A 20,388-nucleotide genomic window follows, 5' to 3' on the forward strand; every position below is an offset into this window, starting at 1 on the left:
AATGTCAGAGTCAGCAAAGGCAGTAGCAGCACAAGCTGCCACAGGCCTTCCTCCTGCAAAAGGAAAACAAAGTTCTTGGTTCTCTGACAGTAAATGAGCAGCTAATAGGTGCTTGGCAGTGAAACATAGTTGATAAATGGCAGCATTTAAAAGCAGTGTGCAAAGCAATGCAAAAGCCATTCAGCGGAATGGCTATTGATTTCACTGTCCAGAGAAAGGTGTGAATTGACAGCATGGCGTTGAACTGGGATTTCCTATCGAAGATCCTGACTGTACAGCAGTGAGCTTCTGCAGAATGGGTGGGAGAACGGACGGGAGCATTTACTCCTGCGTTGTGTGTCAGCATGATACTGGTATCATGATGCTTCCGTAGAATTAAGATGAATCACTCAAATGTGTATGTGTGCTGAGCTTTCCGTATAGTACAGCTCTTGGGTGTTTGGGGGAAAGAGAGAAATGCAGGATTGCCAGTTCATGGTTTGCACTGGGAAAGATTTTGCAATCTTCTGGTTTCTGCAAGTGGAAACTGACGAAAACAAGTAGTTTGCACAGAACACAGGTGAGGAATACCTGTCATATAGGTGGCTGTGGCGACCATGCCTGTACTTTGGAAAGCATGGAAGTGTGAAGAGAGAGTTAGAAGAGCATGGGCCAGTTTGGCTCTATTTTATAACAGCTGCAAATACTAAGGAGGTTATTTTTTTCCGGAAAATTTCACTACCAAGTTAGAAAGTCTCCCTTACGCACAGAGTGTTGCTTTGTAGGCAACAGAGTGTGACAGGTTTCAGTGTACAAAGGATGAAACAACCAGAGAGGGACTGGCAGGTGTGTAGTGGTAGGTTGTCATCTGTCAGTAAACTCTGAAGTCTTTGTAAATTAGCATCTCATTAGCTGCTTTCATGGGATATAATACAGTGCAGGGCTAGCTCAGCAAAAAACGTGTAGTGATCACTTCTGTAGACTCTGCGCATGGTTCTATTGACCTCATTTTCTCCAGCTTTTGCCCTCAGCCCCAACCTGAGGTGCTGTCACCCAGCAGCCATGCCCCAGGCCTCCAGTAGGCACAGCTTAGCCGTGCAGCCATGCAGCACACTTGACCTGCAGCATCCTTCCCTCTTCTGAACCGGAGTCTTACCACAGTTCTGCTGAGGCATCTCATTACGGAGGATGTGTGTTTTCATATATACACGTAAACACTGTATTTATGTTTATGCCTAAGCCATACTCAGCTACCAACAACATGCCCTCTATCCTTCTTGCAGACTGGGTGAATGCTGTCAGACTACCTCAGGGTTGCTCTGTATCCCTCTCTTCAGATGCAGTTCCCTTCTGTCTTTGCAGGACTTCCTTCTCTTCTTTTTCTCCAGATCAAGGTCCTTTTGCCACATCATCGATCCTGTGAATGGAATAGGCTTACAGAGTGTGACATATGATCCTTAGGCTTATATTAATGTTCCTTCTGTTATCCCAGGCTTCAAATAACTACAGTCTTGTCCATGCTCCAGCACTGTATGTGGGCAGGGCTTCTAGACTGACTAGGTCAAACCCCATAGTCACTTGCTTTGATCCTGTAGGAGAATGCTCTGAGGTGGATACTGTAATGTAAAGATGGATGCTTAAGAACGTCCATTCTGTAGGTGGATGCTCTTAAGTGACTAGAAGGGCTCTTATTTCTGTGTGGTATGGAGTAAGTTGGAATTCACTGTTATCCTCTTTCTGTTGAATTGCTGCTGGCCCTCAGAAATTGTAGGAGGTATACTTAAAGCATCATGGCTACAACAGCTTAGCGTTTTCAGCAGCGCAGTGATGAATAACAATACATTGTTGACCTTGCTTGTTCCTGTGAGGTGATTAATCGGTCCTGGATTTACGTATCCTCTTAGACAGTGCACTGTGAAACTTTGTTGGAGCATTGCTGTTTTGCTAAACTTAGTAACATTCACTGTAAAATTCGAGTTTTGGACTTTTCCGGCACAGATATAGTTGATCCAGCACAAACACTTTTGTGGAAAATTACCAAAATTTCCTCTGACTCTGTTCTTGTTCTGCAGTGACCATCAGTGAGAAAGCTGCTTAGGGATTTATTTATAGGTAGAAAGAATGAGAACCAACAAAGAAACTAATTGTCAAATATAGAGCAGTGTTTTACTTAGCATTACCTAGAGCAGGAAACACTGGCAGACACCACAAAGAGAGCTGGTCTTCCCATTCCAATTCTTTGTTTAGTCACTTGGAGGTATGCTAACCTGATTTTATACACAGTTGTATGTCTTCATTTCCTGAAAATCTCTCTGCTCATATTGCTGTGCTTCAGTGCTAATATTGAATTGAAATGAATGGGATGTTCCAGAGCTATCTGGGTAATACAATACTCAGCATTTGCAACTGATGATGAACCCCTGTAATGAAAACATGAACTGAACTAGACCTGCATTCTCTGTGGAACAGGAATCAGCACTGTCTTTCATGTTCTGGTGATGTAATGCATGCTTGCTGAAACAGCATCCTGTCATACTAATAATTTTTTCTTTGATGTTTCAAGGGCCTTAAACTCTGGAGTTGAATACCACTGGGACCAGCAGAATGAGAATGTCTTCACTGTGCATTCCAGCAGCAGGAGCACTGAGAGGCCTGGGTGAGTTTCCTGGGCATGGGTGAGAGCAAGCTGACCCTTTCTACTGGCTTCATTACATTTGACAGCATCACTTTTTCCCATTTGTTCCCTTTGCACCAGCTTTAAAGACACAATTTTTGTTCCTTTCACACTATGTGTTAGGCCACTTGGGATGCTTCTAGAAAGTGAGACGCCCAAGAGTGCTGCCAGAGATAGTGAAGTACGTGTGTCAGCCATCGCCTTGGTAATATCCTTGAGGAGGCTGTAGGAGGAGCATGTAGAGCTTCAAGCATCAAAGATGCTATGCTGAGTTAATGGTGCCTTTGGAGGATAACTGAACAACGTAGTGTTCATAGAGCTGAGTGCAAATCCATTGGGTGGTCTCTGTGATTGATTTTCATCCTTTTGGTTTCTAGTCTTGGGACAGTTGTTTGTGAGGACTGAACTCTAAAAATAAAGCTAAATCCCATTAGAATCCTGTTGGCTGCTTCATCCAGTCTACCTAATGATGCGCACATGTGTTTAGTTATCCTAAACACAAAGATGGTAGTGCAGTATCATGCTTTTTCCCCAGTGAAAAGCGCTTCTTCTTAAGCTCGTTGTTCTTGACAAGAGTGTTGCAGTCTTGTTTCTGAACTATGAGCTTCAAGATCCCAAGCAAGTTATGAGCTGGTGTCTGTACTGTCCTACAGCCTTTGTCTGACAGAAGATGAACAATTAACAGTATAGATTCTCTGTCTGCCATGAGTGGATATTGCCGCTACTTGCATTTTTTTTTGACAGTGTATATCAGTCTTGTGTGATGGGCTAAGGAGCAGCCTGAAAGGTGGGAGCTTCATTCCCTCTTTAGGGGATTCAAGAATCAGAGACAGAAATATTGCTTGAGAATGAACAAGCTCCTGAGAGAGGGTAAGAAAAGCAAAACAGGTTTCAAAACCTTATGAAAGAATGTTGACTGTGAATGAGGCAGGCTTTCCTAGAAACTCTTTACTATTCCCAGCACTTACAGCCAGAGGTCAGTTTTGGAAAGAGCATCCAAGCATTACCAATATCCAGCTTTTGTAGCTGAATACACTTCAACTGTTTGTCTCTGAGAAGCTAATGAGCCTTGAGGCGGTTCCTGTTATTTGCTTTGGAGAACAGAGAATTTCTCTTGTCTGACTGGAACAAGCAGAAATGCCTGCCAGGGAGCATTCATGTGTGATGCTGACAAACTAGGAGGTCCAGATGAGGGAAAGGATACAGGCTGTATCCTCAGGAGAAGAAACTGTCCTGCTTCAGAGAGAGGTGATATGTGTGTTTATGGTCCTGTGCTGCATTTGTGTAGCCAACTGAACTTGGTGACCCTGAGAGCAGGTAGTTCTGCAGGCGGTGGTACTTCAGGGATACATATTTAAGCTTGTCAGACACGCTGCTTCTGTGGGTGAGTAGACTGAAAGACTCTCTTAGCCTAAAACTCAAGAGACCAGCCAGCTGAGGTTGGAGAGGTGTGTCTGTCTTTAAGTGCAGATGACCATTCATTCCAGGCCCAGCCTGTGCAGTGGCTGGAAGCTGCCTGGTTGGAGTAGAGACAGGAAGAGGCTCAGGTGAATGCTTCCATCTTGCTGGGATGTATTGTCTCCAATCTTACGATCATATTTGTTTTTCTCTCTTTTCAGAACCAGCAGAGCCACATGGAGGACAGACAGGGACATGGGCCTGATGAATGCCATAGGTCTACAACCACGAAACCCCCCTACCTCTGTGACTTCACAGGGTACCCAGACCTTGGCGCCTCAGCTGCAAAATGCCGAGACTCAGACAGAGAGGGAGGTACAGGAGCAGGAATCCACATCTGCAGGGACTGGGGAAGGTGAGAAGCTTATTTGTTTGACAGAACTTACCTCACGAGTGAGGAGTTTCCGTATAGATTCCATATCCCATGATGCGTTTTTACACTTCTGCATCTCTTCAGCAAAGATTTCTCCAGCCTAATTTACTTGTAGCCAGGCCAAGATGATCATGGCAGTTTGTCTCTGCCCATACGAATAGAAAAGTCTTTTTCATATGCTTTCACAGGGCAAAATCAATTTTACAAAGACACAGTAATCTCAAGAAAAGCTAGCTGTACTGACATCACTCTTCACAAATACTCTATACTGTAACCGTCAGTAGGACTGCAAACTTGGTCCATCAACCTCTGCACCTGAAACCCATGCAAGCTTCACAAGCTCAGCCTCGGAATACAAATAAAATATACTGTAAATTAATTCTCACAAAGGCAGATATGAGTATTCTGCTTAGTCTGATTGATGAAGGCTGTGATGAATGTCCAGCTCGGCTACTGGAAAACATCTCTAATGTTTCCCAGTGTGGGAGAAATTATCAGCATATAAAGAGCTTTGAGCAGCTGATGTGCAGTTTCTTTATGATAACAAATCACTGATAATTTGAAAGCATAGTAATTTTGTCCAGGCTTCCTGTCTATGTACTGAGCCATTGCATTTGAGTCCAACTCTGAAACCTTGGCGTTGAACTGTGTGTACGTGGGAAAGGCAGAGAAAATTAAAGGGGCAATTTTGAAAGTTCATGATAACCCATTTGGCTGTGGAAAGCAGCCCCATGACATCCGTATCTGTACGCTTTGTGCTCTGACATGGTGGAATATGCCTTTTGGCATGCAACTCTTCCACAATTCCCACTCTGCAGCATCCAGCATGCGTGATAAGATTTTGTGTTTCTCTGATATCGGCTCTTCAGTTTAACGTCGAATTGCAAATTATTGATCTGTGTTGTTTCCTATCTGCTAATCTCAACAGAACTAGCATTAACTTCTCTAGAACATTAATGCAGTTGAGGGCATGTGAATTTGACTGGAACACAGAACGTGTGGACAAATGTTGAGCTTATGGGAACTGTTCCTTCCACTGAATGTGAGATGCAGATGAAGAACGGGGCACAGTGTGCAGCAGCTCTGGGAGCTTCTTGCATCAGTGCAGTGATGGCTGATGTTGCAGGTGTGGGGGCCTCTTTCTGTTCTGTTAAAACAGAGAACTTAAATATTTCCTCCCACTGCTGTTCTGCAATCATCTACAGGTTTCCCTTCTTCATTCTCTATAACCTTTCCATTTTCAGATCTGAGTATGGCTTGTAAGTAGACATTAGTGAGGTGGGAAAGAGTTGTCCCTTACTAGTGTTGTGGGCAGAGTTTCTCTGTAATGAAGTGAAACATGGAGCATTCAGAAGAAAAGGAGTGTAAGAAAGCAAGCCAGGGGCAGAGACTTCTTGTTGTCTGTCTCTTGCTTGAAAGAAGATTCATAGTTTCCACATCTGGTGTGATCTCTGACTGAAACTGTGTGCTCTTACACAAGTGGCTTCACCTGCAAAATGGGCTGTCCGCTCTCCTTTCTAGTATATGGATTCTCAGAACATTCCCAGTGTGGATGGATGCACTGGTGACAATTCCGGTGTTCATGCTATGTAGTTGATCAGTTCTTCTGCAAGTTGCAAAATACATGTACAGTTTGAGCCCTGCCGATCTTGCTGTGGCATTAAGGTTACTGTTATTCTAGCATCATAAACTCTTGTGATATTCACCCAGTGCATTCAAGCAGGTCAGACTGGGTGCTGTGCTTCTTTTCTAATGGTTAAATTTGCCCATTGTATCTACTGTAACTATTTGTCTGTCGAAAGACAAACAAGGCTTCCTGTTATCAGGATCTAGATGTCAGGGACATTCAAAGGGGGGGGAGGAGGGGGGATGTGTTCTACCATTAACTTGGTGTGCAACCTAGGGCAAAATATTAATCGTCTACCAAATGGGAATAAATCTTCCCATACAGCACACGAGGGGCTGCGAAGATTAATTAGTGTTTTGTATGGGGCTTTGAAGATGTAAATCACTGTGTAAGGGCTTAGCAGTATTATCAACAGCAAAATGGATAAAGCAGATGTGATTCTGAGTAATGTAAAGGAATGTTTTAGCTATCACCTCGTCACAGGAAAAGAAAAGAAAAAAAAAAAAACAACCACAAAACAAAAATCTCTGAACGTTTCCCCAAAAAATTAAAAGAGAAAAGTGCTATCCCCAGGAGTGAGGTTCTGTCTTATGTCGTGTGAGCTCTGCTGTTGTGGGGAATTCTAGATCATGGCATTTCTTGCAGATATGTGCTTACTGTACAAAAAAAAAAAAAAAAAAAGTATGCAGAATTGCATCAGAAATCTAATTAAGCTCTGTGGTGGTATAAATAGTTTCCTTTTCTCATGCAAAGCTCTGCGGGGACTTTGCTGTTCTGATTATCTTTCTACCTCCTTTGGAGGAATGAGTATGTGATGACTTTATTAGAAGTGAATCCCTCTAATGTCTGTATGGCTTTGTTTTTCAGCAGTTGATAGCTGCCTTGTGAGCTCTGCTCGCCAGCCACACATGAACCAAGATAAGATACGTTTAGGAGAAAAACTAGGAGAGGTACTGAGAAATGCCGAGAACAGTGTTTCAGCTGTTCTCCTGCTTTCTTTTAAGCTGACAGACATATTGGAAATTGTGATAGAGTTGTAACTTGGAGGCATTCTTAATTAAACACAGTCTTTTGGGGCATGATATAAACATTTGCCCTTGCAAATGGGCACAATGAGGAAAGGCTGTGTATTCAACTGGCAAGTAAAATTTCACTCAGAAATCAGCAAGATTCTTTATGAGTGTTAATGACCTCTGTTTAACCTTTAGAAAATGTAATTCCCAATCCAGATTGTGTCAAGCTGTGGCTGACACTTGTTCAGGCTGCTGAATGTGTGGAGAGTGGTGTGAGCAGCCGTGGCTGCCAGCAGCTGGAGCCGTGGAAGAGGTGCTGCAGGAAACTTGTCTGGTTGTGTGCCCAAGTGGCAATTGTCATCTCAATTCCTTTCATCTCTGTTGTCTCTGGGGCTTAAAATTCAGCTAGCTAAATGCTCACTGTACTAGTAGGCTCCAGTTATGAGTCGAAATTGCAGCTATCAGAAGGTTTGCTGTCAGTGGATTGCTACTTTGCCTGTCTCTGAAGGAGGAATGTGTTGACTGCTTTCATGCAATATAAGGTTTTTGGTTTTTTTAATGTATTTCAGTAGGTTAAATTCACTGGCCAGTATACCGTTCCATCCCGTCCAACTTCTGTCAGAGGCTGCAGCAGGTGCTTTAAGGGCTTCATCCTGCTTAAACTGATAGCAAATGGATGTCACACGCACATGAAACTTTTCTGGTATAAACAGAGCATCCCGAGGTTGCCTAAGCTGCAGTTGCGAGCACAGTCAGTGTGCCTAGATGCAGCGTAATACTTTTAATCTGAGACATTAGGAACGTGTGCTGAGGGACTGCATGGGCAGGAATACCCTGGTAGCAGCTGAGCCTCACGTGTGCTATGAGGAAACATACTGTTTTGCATTAGCTGAACACGTTTCTGCCATGCTGTTATCATATGTGATGTGACTTTTTGTGATCAGTGTGGGAACCGGAGCACCAGGGCTCTATTTCCAGATCTGCCTCTCATTCTCCAGGCAGAAACGTGGGCAGGTCCCTTAACCTTTCATCTGCCTGCCCATCTGTAAAATGTAACGTGTCCTATAGGATTGCAGATCTGTACAGTGTATGTCGTGTGCCTGACAGAACCGCAAAGTTCACTTTCTCTTTAAAGCCCTCTGAAAAATGCTCTGTGAAAAAAATAGTCTTCAGGTACTGTGCAAGCCTTTACAGTGCTAAGTGCTTCAAGTACCTGATTCTCTTGGGATTAAATTATAGAGCAATTTTTAAACTCTAATTAGAAAAATAAGTTTCAGTCTTCCAATCACCAAGGTAAGTTATTGTTAAGAAATTGGTTATGAGTCAAAGCAGCTGTGCCTTTTCTGTTTGAATTAGCCACCTCAGACAGGGAGTGTGAGCATGCTTCTGAGCAGGTTGGAAAGGAAAGTAACTGGTAGTATTTCTTCTGGCACTAAGGGAGATGCCATTATTCATAGCTGGTTAGGCAGAGCTGTGACCCCCCCCTTTCCTCTCCTTCTGCAATACATGAATTAATTTTAAAATGCTGTTATTTTTATCTTTGAGCATCTGAATTAGTGGGTCAGCTCACACCTCAGAGCTCTTGTTCCATGTACTCTGAAGACTTAGGTATCTCTGCAGTACTAACACAGTGCTAATTTTATAGCTTTGTTTGCAGGCATAGCTAGCTACTGCTTGAGTTTAGAAAGAGAAAAGCTGAAAATAGGAAAAATTGAAGAGAGATATTGGTGTATTGCATGGCAACAGATGAGCCCGATCGCCTCTGTGGGATTTGTTCTGTCAGGTGTTGCATTCTCCATGTCCATAAGTAAATTAGTTGTACTCCCTGTATTTATGTCAGGTTCCACTTCCTTTAAGAGCAGAAATGTTCCTTAAGCCCGCCTACATTGACAGATTGCCAAGCAATTTGCCTTTGTAGTCTTCTGTAACAAATTCATCCTACTGGAGTAGTGTGGTGGAGGGCTTCAGCAGACAGTATTAGCTTGGCCGTATCCTTATTTTGTTAACTGTTGGAGCCAATCACCCAGAGTGACAGAAACCTTGGGATTCTTGGGATAATTACTCTCAAGAGTGATTTTCAGTGTGTAATTAGTAGGATTGATGGGGGTTTGGAACTCTGGAAAAGTCACTTTGGTTAGGAGTAGAAAAGGTTTGTGGGAATAGCTAATTACTGTAAGGGAACAGAGTGTTGCTTCTCCGTACTGTCAGACACAGAATCTGTGTGTCTTTATCCAGAAGTGAATGGACCCTTTTGGGATTACTCCCTGCTTTTTGATGGATTCTGACCCAGGGACAGCTGAGGTAGAAAAGAAATTGCCAGGTCTTACACCTACCTACTCCACACACTGGCTGTTTCTGGAACCAGTTAGCTCAGTCTTCTGGATTTTGTCTTCAATACTCTGAGAGTTTTTTCCTTTATCCTTAGGGTAAAGGATTTCACAGGACTTGGGAGATCAGAATGTAGTTTTGAGCATTTGAGGAAATTTTTGAGCATTAAGGAATTGCTTTCTCTGGATGGAGAATAAGATATGCAGTCGTGGCTTACTGCTCCTGCAGGAGCTTTGGTTATGCTTAAAACCTGTGGAGTCTGAAAAAGGTGTCACCAGAACAGGATTTCTATCAGTCCAGATTTTACTCAGCTGTTGGATAAGTAGTGGAGCTTAACCACTACAGGAAGCTGGAGTTTCTGGTGACCTCAGGTTTGGTTGAGGGCATTTGTTGTTTTGGGTAAGGGCCTGAATACATAGCTTGAATACGTAGCCTGAATGTCCACTAAATGGAAGTTAGCTTATTTCTCTTGCATGGAGAACTAGTCTGGCCTTCCTTGGCAGCATGGTGAAGAACATGTGTGGGAGTCACCAGACAGTAGAAATAGGCTGTTATGTGAATCTGTGCTGTAGCTCAACACAAGGCACACTGCTCAGGAAGCTCTGCTCTGATCCAGTCAGCTGAAATTGAAACCTGAGGAGAGTGGGAGGGGAGGACAACTCCCTAACTCCCAGAGTAGAGGTGCTTCTTGACCACTTGAATGGGAAAGTTGACTTCCGGCCTTTGATAGTCTGTCTTTCTGACATTTCCAGCAGACTGTGTCTCAGTTCTTGTTACCTGAAGACTTCTAACTTTCTGATTACTGCTGTGGCATCAGCCCTGGCCTATTCTCTGAGCAGGCATGTGCCTCAACTGGCAGTTCAGCCGTAACATGTAATAATTAAGGGATGGGAACAGCAGGAGATGCTGCGGTGTGCGCTGCGTGCAAAGACTCCTCTTGTGAAGCATGTGTTTGTAACGTTAAGGAGTGTCGGCTGGGGATCCTGGCTGATTTGCAGTTCCAGCACTCCTGCATGGGCCAGTTTATAGCAAGCGATCTGTCAAGAGCACAGTACCTGCTGTTCCAGGGCTTGTGTAGGTAGGGTGGGCTGGCACTCCTCTCAACCAGGTTGTACATCTTGGCTTTCTCAAGCATCCTGTCTGGCCTGACCAGATGGTTGGTAATGAAGTGCTTATGACTGTGTCCCCAGAAGGAAGCAGCAGTGATTGAATTCAAAACCATGTTTCTCAAAACTTCCACTTACTCCTGCTCAAGATTGTTGTTCCAGTGTTACCTGGCATTCATGTTTTCGCACTGAAGTTTCCAGTCCTTCCAGTCCTTCCTTCTTCTGTTCTTGGTCTTGCTTATGCTGGTCAGTCTGGTTCCTAACTCATGCATCACCCACATTCTGGACAGGATTTCTTTGCTGCAGTTATTGGCCATGCTCTGCACAGTCGGTGTTCTTGCACAGTCCTCTGGGCTGTGCTCCAAATTCTCTTGTGATTACTGGTATCTCCGTGGTCTCCTAATGCTCTAATCAAGGAGCTATGTAATTGCTGTATGCATGGTTGATATAGCAGGCTTACTACATTCCTAGCAGAAAAGGACTTATTCTGCTTGTGAGAATTAAGCTTGCCCTTAATATCTGCTGTGTTTCTACAGCAGGGCAGTATGTCAGCAGGCTTGCTTGAAGAAATTAGGTATACTCTGTGGTGGAGGAAGTCAGTGGTATTTGATGCAAATACCACTGAGACAGAGAAGAAAGGGAGTAAGCTGTCACCAACTGACTGCGTAAATGTTAACAGCTTTAACCATCTTGTTTTTTCCACAGAAAATAACATCTACAGCAGCATGGTGTTGTCTGTGCTGAATATCCCAGCTCCCATACTGGAGATATGATCTCTATCCCACAGTCCCAGGTGCTTTGTCTTCCTAGTCAATGTGGCATTTTGTTTTTTGTTGTGTTTTAACTTCAGCCTACATCTTAGCCTTGTTGACAATTGTGTTGATTTCTTTGGTGCCAGGAGAGCTCGTGGTTTTCTCCTCCTCTAATCAGCACTGTGATAGCTTCGTGGAGCTGGGAGTGAGATTTATCTCTTTAATAAGAATCGTCAGGATCCCACTGTGGAGTAATTCTGGCAGTTTATGATTACAGATTGTTTTCCCCAGACAGTCTGCTTAAGGTTTGTAGCAAAAGGAGAATGGTGAAAAACAGAAACTGGGCTTGGATGTTCCTGCTGTGGGGTTTAATCTCCTACACGGGCTATTTTTCTGAGAGATTTTCTTCTTCAGAGGTGATCTTCAGCAGCCAAGGCATCTGACAGTGGTTCCCTCAGAGCTCGGCGCAGCCAAATTATGAAGGGAAGTCTGAGGAAGAATAGACAAAAACCTTAAGAGATGTTCCTCGAAAGATATCTGTTGAGGAGAGCGGAAGCCTACACACTGGACTTCTTGACAGAGTGCACTGCATTTGTTTGGCATTTCAATGGAAGTTACAGAAATGAAATACTGGGATTCGTCTGGAGCAAAGCCTGTTTTCTGTCCCAGCACATGTGCCCCGTTATTCAGCATCCCAGAGCATGCATTTTCTTGGTGTTTTAGTCTGCCTGGTACACCAAAGTTTCTTTTGCTCTCTCTTTGCAGGTGAAGGTCCAGAATATGGGACCAGTGGGGAGGATGCCCTGAGCAGGATACAAAGGCTGATGGCAGAAGGAGGCATGACTGCTGTGGTGCAGCGGGAGCAGAGCACCACCATGGCGTCCATGGGTGGCTTTGGCAACAACATCATCGTGAGTCACCGGATCCACCGCAGCTCTCAGACTGGTGCAGAGTCCACTGGCGCTGAGGGCACATCAGCACATCAGTCCACCTCACAGCAGCTGGCAGCTGAGCTGGAGGGACGGATCCTTTCAGAGTCTATGCAGCTGTCGGAGCATGGCCTGAGCCCGCGGACATCCTCTGGTGAGAGTGAAGGACAAGACACTGGTGATCTGGACCTGCCGGAGCAGGTCCAGTCCTCCATGGACACTGAGGGACCAATCGAATACAGTGACCTAACTAATAATAACCATCTTCCTGACAGTACCAACTTCTATAGTAATGACAGCACCAGTGGGGAGTCGCGGAACAGGTAGAGATGAGTTGTGTGTTGGTGCTACCCTTGTACTGCTCAGCAGAGACCTGTACCTCACAGCTGGCCAGAAGCTGGAAGAGTAGGGACGTGTGGCTCCGACAGGATGTTAGTAGTTCAGAGGGTTTCTATGTCCTGGGTGAGTGGTAACAGACAAGAACTGCAAGGAAGCCATGGGCAAGAAAGCATACTATCTTAATTTCCAACATTCCCGCTGCTGAATATAAACAGGAATATAAACAATACTGGCTGCACCCCATGCAGATTTTGAAGTCATGTGGGATCTGCTGAGCTCAACCCTGCAGTTTGGTCAGTGTCATTCTTTGTCATGCTTCTTCCCTTTCCTCTTTCCTGCCCTTTTATGCGTATACAGGCTGATCAGCAGAGTGAAGGGAAATGGGCCTGCAGCATCCTTCTGGAGACTGACAGCCCTCCTGTACAAACCTGGGTGTGGTGCTCCAGTGCTGTTGCTGGAGCAGAGGAGTCTTCCGGGACACAGTCCTGTGCTGTGGTCTTTTCTGGGAAGAGCTGGGATTCATCAAAACCTGCATGGCTCAGGAACTGCTTACGAGTGGGGATCTTTCCTTCTTAGAATTAGGCTAGTACTTGTCAGGAACCTAAACAGAGCTGCTATATAGATGAGTAGAGGGATAGGGGTTACTGCTCTCCAGTCAGGTTGCAGTTCACGCAAGGATATTCTAAGCTGTGCCAACATTAATATGAATGAGCCATCCCAGTGGTTTCATGGTGCCAGGACTGAGCTGCACCTCCTTGGTAGAGAGCAGGAAATGTCTTTGAGCTCCAGGCCAGGGTGTGAGGTATGGGTCTGTGATGTAAGGTGTTGCATGTGAAATCTTGACCTTGTACATGTAGTTTCTAGTGGAGAAATCAAGGCTCTGATATTCTGTTTTTAGTCTCAGATGTGATTTTCCTTTTCGTTTGTAACTCTCCATCCCTAGCAGGTTTGTGGAGGAAGGACGGGGAGAGTGTGAATGCTAACGAGGGAAACACCAAAGATCAACGTCATTAAAATATGACAAACCCTTGCTTGACCTACTGTCTTCATTTGTGTGATGAATGTCTGTGGGATCGGCTTTGGGAGATAGGTACATCCAGCTCAGAAACTCAAGGTAGCTTACAAATGTCAGACAAGAGTCATTCCCTTCCCGGAAGGATGGCAGGTTCAGCATTGGAGTTGAAGGCCTTCAGCTGTGCAACAGAGAGGAGGAATAGAGAATCTCAATTGCAAGTTGGCTTTCAACCAGTCTGGGGATGAGCAGGCACTTCTGCATTTCCTATCATTCAGGTACTGCAACAGAGAGAAAGGGGAGCATTTCTCCTGTCCTGTTCAAAATAGTACGCAACAGCACTGTCCTTTTTAGGCAAGCAGAGAGAGACCTGTCTTGCTGACCTCTTAAAGCAGAAAAGAGATGCAATGTCTAGCTGTCCTGGATAAAGGAATGCACTCCCCAGCATCTGTTACCACTGTCTGCACAGAGGGATGCTTCCTCTGCCATCCGAGCACCTGCCAGCAGCTGCTGTGCTTCTGCTCTGCTCCTCTAGACTCTGCACTGCAAAGATGTTACAATAAATAAGGCTGTCATTAGGCAGCACTCAGGCTCCCAGTCAGAAGAGTCTGTTAGAGAACATTAAGCAAATCTTCTCTTAAATCACAGCCTGGAAATGAACCTTAAATCAAATCAGCTGCTGCCAGGCCTCATTGCAGAGTGTTAATGAGACTCTTAAACCTGCCCTGAGCCAACCACATCCCTGATCTGACAGGAGAGCAGCCTGAGAAACGGGATTCCCTTGTGTGATGAGGAAGGCTTCATGCATCCCTGTAGCCTCAGCATAGTGTGGCCTGAGGATGTGCCGACCCTGGGAGCCGGAGGAGCTGTGTCTCAGCTGAGGACTCATGCAGACAAGGCGGCGCAGGTCTGGGCAGAGCTGTTTACTGCTCTGCTTGAAAACAAAAACAGAGCCTGGAAAAAACTGCTTCTGCTTCAGCTCATCCTGGCATCTCCCGTTCCCTCTCCTTGCGTGGTTTCTGGAAGAGTCTTCAGGCCCATTCTCAGTGGATGTGTTGCAGAGCATTTACAGATGTCCATTTCCATAATCAGAGCCAAACTATCTACGGAAAAATTTCCATCATGGTTGGAGAAAGGTCTTCTGGGCTGTCTTGCTTTAGCAAGAGATTCTCAAAGGCCTGCTGCCATGGAGGGGCACTCTGTGCAGGGCCCAAAGCTGCTCTGCTGGGGGCTGCCGCTTGATCAGGACCTGTCCCTGTTGAGATGCTGGCAGAGCGGCAGTGAACTCCAGTGGGAGCTGCAGCAAACTGCAGCCGCTCCACTTGACATCAACTTGGGACACTTTTGAAGTTCCAAAGCAACTGCTTGTTTGAGGCTTGTGGGGAAAGCCCACAGATGATGTAAGGCTGGGGGCCTGATCAGGGCAGGTAGCTTTGGTGTTCCTCCTAATCCGCTCTCTAGCTTTGGGCCAAAGCGTGGTGACAGCCGTGGCCTGGCCTCTGTGCTTGTACAAGCTGTAAGTGGAATGGAGCAGATGCTGCCTTAGGTGTGCTTTGTAGGCTTCTTTATATGGCCACAAAACTAGTAGGTGCTCTTGGACCTCATGTGTTAGGAGCATATTTTATTTTTGGAGTGCAGTCCTAGAATGTGCCAAGTGCAGCTCCTTGCCATTGCTTTGGATTCCTTAACCCAAGAGCTAGAGGTTGGTTAGGGCAGGGCTGATCTGAGCTCTGGTGTGGGCCTGTGGCCACCCCGCAGCCTGCCTGAGGTACAGAGCAGCACAGGCCGTGGGATTGAGAGGCTCCTTCCCAAAAGCCTGCAGCTTATCTGCTCACTGCAGCGTGATAACACAGCGTGGAGGCAAGCACCCTGCCAGGAGCGAGGTGGAAATTCAACACGAGCTGCCTGAGGAAACCAAGCTGGAGCCACGCGTGTTTGCTGGCCCAATTTAGGAGGCAAAATGAGAGCTTTGCTGCTTAGGAGCAGGAAATAATCTTAAAAACCAAAAGCTTTTCTCAGCCTTAGCTTGTCAGGAGTCTTTTAATGTGCTAACAAAATCCTAGGGAAAGGAGAAATGCAGTGCTGAGAATTTTATTTAGCTTTCAAATGGGTTTTGATGAAGTCCCTCACAAGAGGCTATTGAAGAAAGTGAGTCACCTCCAGGGTGAGGGGTGTAAAGTCCGCCTAGAGATGAAAATTGAGGTGGGAATGGGAGGCGAAATAAGAGCCGGTTCTTGGTGTGGAAGGAGGTTAATAATGGGTTGGCCAGGTTCTGTGGGAGCCGGGGTTCTCTAGGCACCCTAATGAGCTAGAAGAGTAGGGGAACAGCCGGAGGTCCCAATGTAATTTAGGTTAGCAAGGAAAAGAAAGAAGGAACCAGAAGCCTGGGGCCCTGGAAATACTGGTTGGAGCTGCTGTGCTGGATGGGGCCTTTTGTGTGAATCCTTCCCTGTATGGGCCCTGCTGCAACCCATGAGTGCACCAGCACCAGGCTTAGCAGGCAGCCCTGCGCAGCAGCTGGTGGGGAGCTCGTGGGGCCTGGCTGCAGGGAGCCTTCCCCTCCTTTGTGGCAGTAGCTGGTGATGTCCCTTTCCCCACATGTTAAGGCATGCAGCCATTCATCATGGCTCTTCTCATCCACAGGCCTATGGAGGCCAGCAGCAGGTGGGACTCCTTCCAAAAACAAGTGGGTTTCTGCTGCAGCCAGCCGTTCTCTGGCCTAGGCAGAAGCGCAGTTTGCTGGGCAGCAGCAGCCCTCTCTGCTTCCTCCCAGTCTGTCAGAGAAGCCATTCTCTGACAGGAAAAGGCAAATTAATGAAAGTGTTCAGCATGTGAGGCGTCTGCCTCTAATTGGGATCTTGGTGTGCAGCACACAATGTGGCACTGCTGCCAGCCTTGCGCGGGGCTCGGCACACAGTGGGGAATGGCCTCCCCTTACAGCTGCTGCCTTCAGCCATCCCCAGCCCCGTCGTGGTACCCCTTCCTCTCAGTCCCTGGAGCAGAGGCCTCTGCCCGCTGCCACAGTGTGCCGGGCACACTCCAGAGAGCGCAGGGATTTGTTTCCATGCCGCATCCTGAGCAGAAGCCTTTCATCTGCTCCTGCCTTGGACTGGGAGATGTGGGTGCTGGGGCAGCGGGAGCACATGGTGCTGGCACTGAGAGAGACGGATGGACTTCAGAGCTCCAGGACCTGCTGCCTTCTCAAGTGCTGAAATCAGAGAAACAGTCATTTTGAAGGTTGCAGCCATGCTCCATCATCTTGCCGAGCCCCTCGCCTTCCCTCTTCTCCCAGGTTCACAAAGCAGTGATATCCCAAGAGCTCTTGGGGCTCTGGCTGCTCCTCCAGATTGGGCGCCACCGCCATGTGGTAGGGCAGCTGTAATGGGCAGTTAGTTATTTCTGAGCACTTCAGCCCCAGATGGGCTCAGCGAGGGCTCATGTGGGCTGATGGAGATGTATCAGCAGCTGGCACTGAGGCTGGCACTGAGGCAGATAAATGCAAAGGCCATGAGGGGTTGTGCTGGTCTGTTTGCCTGCTGCCAAAGTTCCTGAGAACTAATCACCTACATCAAGCCCTATGCTAATTAAAGCAATTACTTAGGGAGGAAGTGAGGCTGGGCCTGCTGCTTTGCTGCAGGCGCCAAGTGCAGCTCCAGAGCAGCAGCATTTGGGCTGCAGGGGACTCAGGCAGTGCTGGGCTGCGAGGAACCCCGAGAGGCCCCTGGCATGGATTTGCTGCAGGGGTGCTGAGGAAGGCTAAACCTGTGGTGTTCTCATGTTGGGATTTCAGCTCTGGCTGACAAAGGTGGCTGTGTCGGCATAATGTGCTTGTACTCCTGTGAGGTATTTGACATGATGCATCGTGACAGCACCATCAGAAATTAGCCCTGCGCAGTGCTTGGTGGGCTCAATGCAGCCAAGTGCGCGGCATGTGCTGGGGACATGGAATGGAGGTCATGGCCCTGAGACGGGGCCGGGGTGGTGGGCATGGCGTGGCAGGGATGAGCACTACCCACAGCTGCTCGCTGCCTCTGTAAACCCAGCTTGGGGAACACCTCAGCCAGATTCTAGGGACCAAGTGAAACTGAAAGGGCCGTGGCACATTTGCTGCAAGGTGTCCGTGCCCCTGCTTCCCATGACTCCTCTCTGCCAGGGAACAACATAGTTTATAGGCTCTTACTGGGTGACTCTCTCAAGCATCTTCCTCCTGCTCTTTTTTCACTCCCTCTTTACTGTTACTTGTCTTATGCTCATCATTTGAATGGGTTTTTCTTTCTAGGAGTGCTGCCTCCCACGCAGTTGATGACACTGATGGCAGCAGGACGGGCTGGAGATGGTGCTTGCTGGGGCTTGGACCCAGCCCAGCCACTCACTGCAGCATGGGACGCTTGTGGGCTGCTCCTCCAGGTGCCACTCTCACTACTCCTTGCTTGCTTCTCTCCTAATTCTGGAGTTGGGGGTCCATAGTCTCACTGGAGGGCACAACACTGTTTCCTGCTGTGGGAGAGGGTCTTGGAGTACTGCTGGCATGGGCAGAGCAAGAACTGCTGAGGGGAGGAGGAGGAGAAAGGCTGCACGTGCTTGTTTGCACACCCAAGTGTGTAAGGGAGCTGGCTGGGAGGATGGCATGCCGGGGTGGAGGGCCTCCTGCTGTTTTCTCCTCTGCTCACTCTGCTCCAAGAGCCTTACCTAAATAAATGGTGTAATTACTGGGAATTAAGGGGAGGTGAAGGATTGATGCCAAAACAGAACCTTCTAATTTCCAACTGCACTGCATCCTCTGGGTTTCTCTGCACATCCTCTCTCAGGGCTTCTCTTCCTTCCAGCAGTATCTTGATTCAGATGGAGTTGGAGAAGGAGATGGATGGAGACCTCCTGCTGGGAGGTTGTCTCCCCCCTCCCTCTGTGTGGAACCCCATGGGCCCTAACCCCGCCTTTTGGGCAGTGTGTCACCGACATCCCCTCGCGAGGGCTCCTGCCCTGTGCCTCCCCCTCACCGGATCCTGCGCCCCAAAAGGCTGCAGGCAGCTCCTACCCAGCACCCTGCTCCCCTCCCCTTCCCCGCAGACACTGCACTGCGATTATCGTAATGATCCCCGACAAGGCACTATCAGGAATTGCGGTGATAAATCTAAACAGACAGCTTATAAAAAAAATAAAAACAAACAAGCCACAAGCCCGGGCTCATAATTTAATACAAGGTTATTAGCCTGGCCAGTGGAGCACAGAGCTCTCTCCTGCTGCAGCCTTGAGCCTCCTCCACCCCCAGCTCTGCTGTGAGCCCCAGGCAGTGCCCAAAGCCTCAGCACGGCCCTTCCCAGCCTATCCTGCCTTGGGATAATGGTGGTGCTGGGCTGCCTGGGGTGCCCTGCGCCCCAGCAGCACCAGACAGTGCACTGAGCAAAGGGGATGGCTTGTAACTGGGTAAGGATCCAACAGAGCACCCGGCTCGTTAGCTTGGGAACAGCTCACACCTGCATTTCAACTTGATTCTTTTCCCTTTTTTCTTTCCTTTTTTTTTTTTTTTCTTTCTTTTTTTTTTTTTTTTAGTTTTTCTTTTCTTTTTCTTTTTCTTTTTTAATTTTTTTTCCCTCTGGATAATGGGTATAAAAGAAGTGATTCAAAAGCACTTTACCCCTTCCATTACCCAGAAAGCAAATAAGCATTGCAAGAATGGGGACTGCAACACAACAATTATATTGAAATATTCCAAGTCGTGCTTATATGGCAAATGTGACAAAATTGAGTGCAACCTTAAAATAGCAGCAGTGATCTCTGAAAGCACAGAAGGCAGATGCTGCTGAGCAGTGAGGTGTCAATGCCCTCCTTTGGCTCTGCCCAGATTTGGCATCCTGGCCGTACCCCCAGCAGTTCTCCTCCCTTTGGGAGAGCCCCCAGGGCCTCAGGTTCCTGCTGGGGGGATCAGCACTGGCACTGCTCCCCACACAGTGCTTCAGTGCTGCTGCACAGGGCTGAGCCCCATCTCCACCTGCTTGTTCCCTCTCTCAGGTTCTGAGTTGTTTTTATTATATTTTATTATTATTATTATTATTATTATTATTATTATTATTATTTGGCTGATAAATGGTTTAGCATTTATCAAGCTGACTACTGGTGGGTTATTAGAAATGATTTGCAATGTAAATAGTTCCATCATCAGGCACGTTTTCTTTAGACCAAGCCTGTATTTGACTGAATATTGATGAATATTAAAGTGTGTAGATGGGAGCACTGGGTTCGGTGGGGACTGCAGGGGCCAGGAGTGTTGGGGGAGGTTTCCGTGAGGTGCTGTGGGAGCTGTGCGGGACGGGAGAGGCCTTGAATGCCTACCCGTGACAGCTGGAGCCCATCAAGCAGCCCAGTGCCAGCGCAGCCCCATCGGCTTGGGAGCACTCAGCCAAACGGGTGCACCCGGAGCGCAGCGGTTTCCCTGACACCGATTTTCTTCGGGAGAGAAGAAGGAAGAGGAAAGGGTGGGGTGTGCCCGAGGTCAAGGCTTTGGGCCGCGGCCTCGAAGGCACTTTCTCGCAGCTCCCCCGTGGCCGTAAGCGGCCCGGCGCTGCCTTCGGGCGCTGCCAGCGCGCCCTCCCCGCCTGTGGTGCCGCGCTCGGTGCCCGCTGCCCGCCGCTGTCCGCGGTGCTGCAGGGCTGCCCGCCGCGGTGAGGGGCGCAGGGGGGCTCACGGCACAACTGCCGGGGGAGGGGGGGGAGAGCACATCTGGGAAAGGAGGGGGCACACGAGGGGTTTTTTGGGGGGGAGCGGCGGCGCGGGGATTGGCCGCGGCACCGTGACGTTGTG

At 47.5% G+C, this 20,388-nt stretch overlaps 1 protein-coding gene across 3 annotated transcripts in view; it reads left to right on the forward strand.

Annotated features, from left to right (window-relative positions):
* AMBRA1 (autophagy and beclin 1 regulator 1) overlaps positions 1-13,608 on the forward strand; it is a 125,271-nt gene extending 111,663 nt beyond the window's left edge. For all 3 annotated transcript variants that reach the window (XM_042813721.1, XM_042813723.1, XM_042813724.1), the window contains 3 exons: positions 2,543-2,635; positions 4,273-4,466; positions 12,076-13,608. In XM_042813721.1, coding sequence (XP_042669655.1) covers positions 2,543-2,635; positions 4,273-4,466; positions 12,076-12,566 — 778 coding nt within the window. In that variant the 3' untranslated portion in view covers positions 12,567-13,608. The remainder of the gene's footprint in view (positions 1-2,542; positions 2,636-4,272; positions 4,467-12,075) is intronic.
* The last annotated feature ends 6,780 nt before the right edge of the window (positions 13,609-20,388 follow it).

Source organism: Centrocercus urophasianus, unplaced genomic scaffold (genome assembly GCF_019232065.1).
Source record: "Centrocercus urophasianus isolate 14NV4802_14NV808 unplaced genomic scaffold, USGS_Curo_1.0 seq_14, whole genome shotgun sequence".
In the NCBI taxonomy this organism is placed as follows: Eukaryota; Metazoa; Chordata; class Aves; order Galliformes; family Phasianidae; genus Centrocercus; species Centrocercus urophasianus.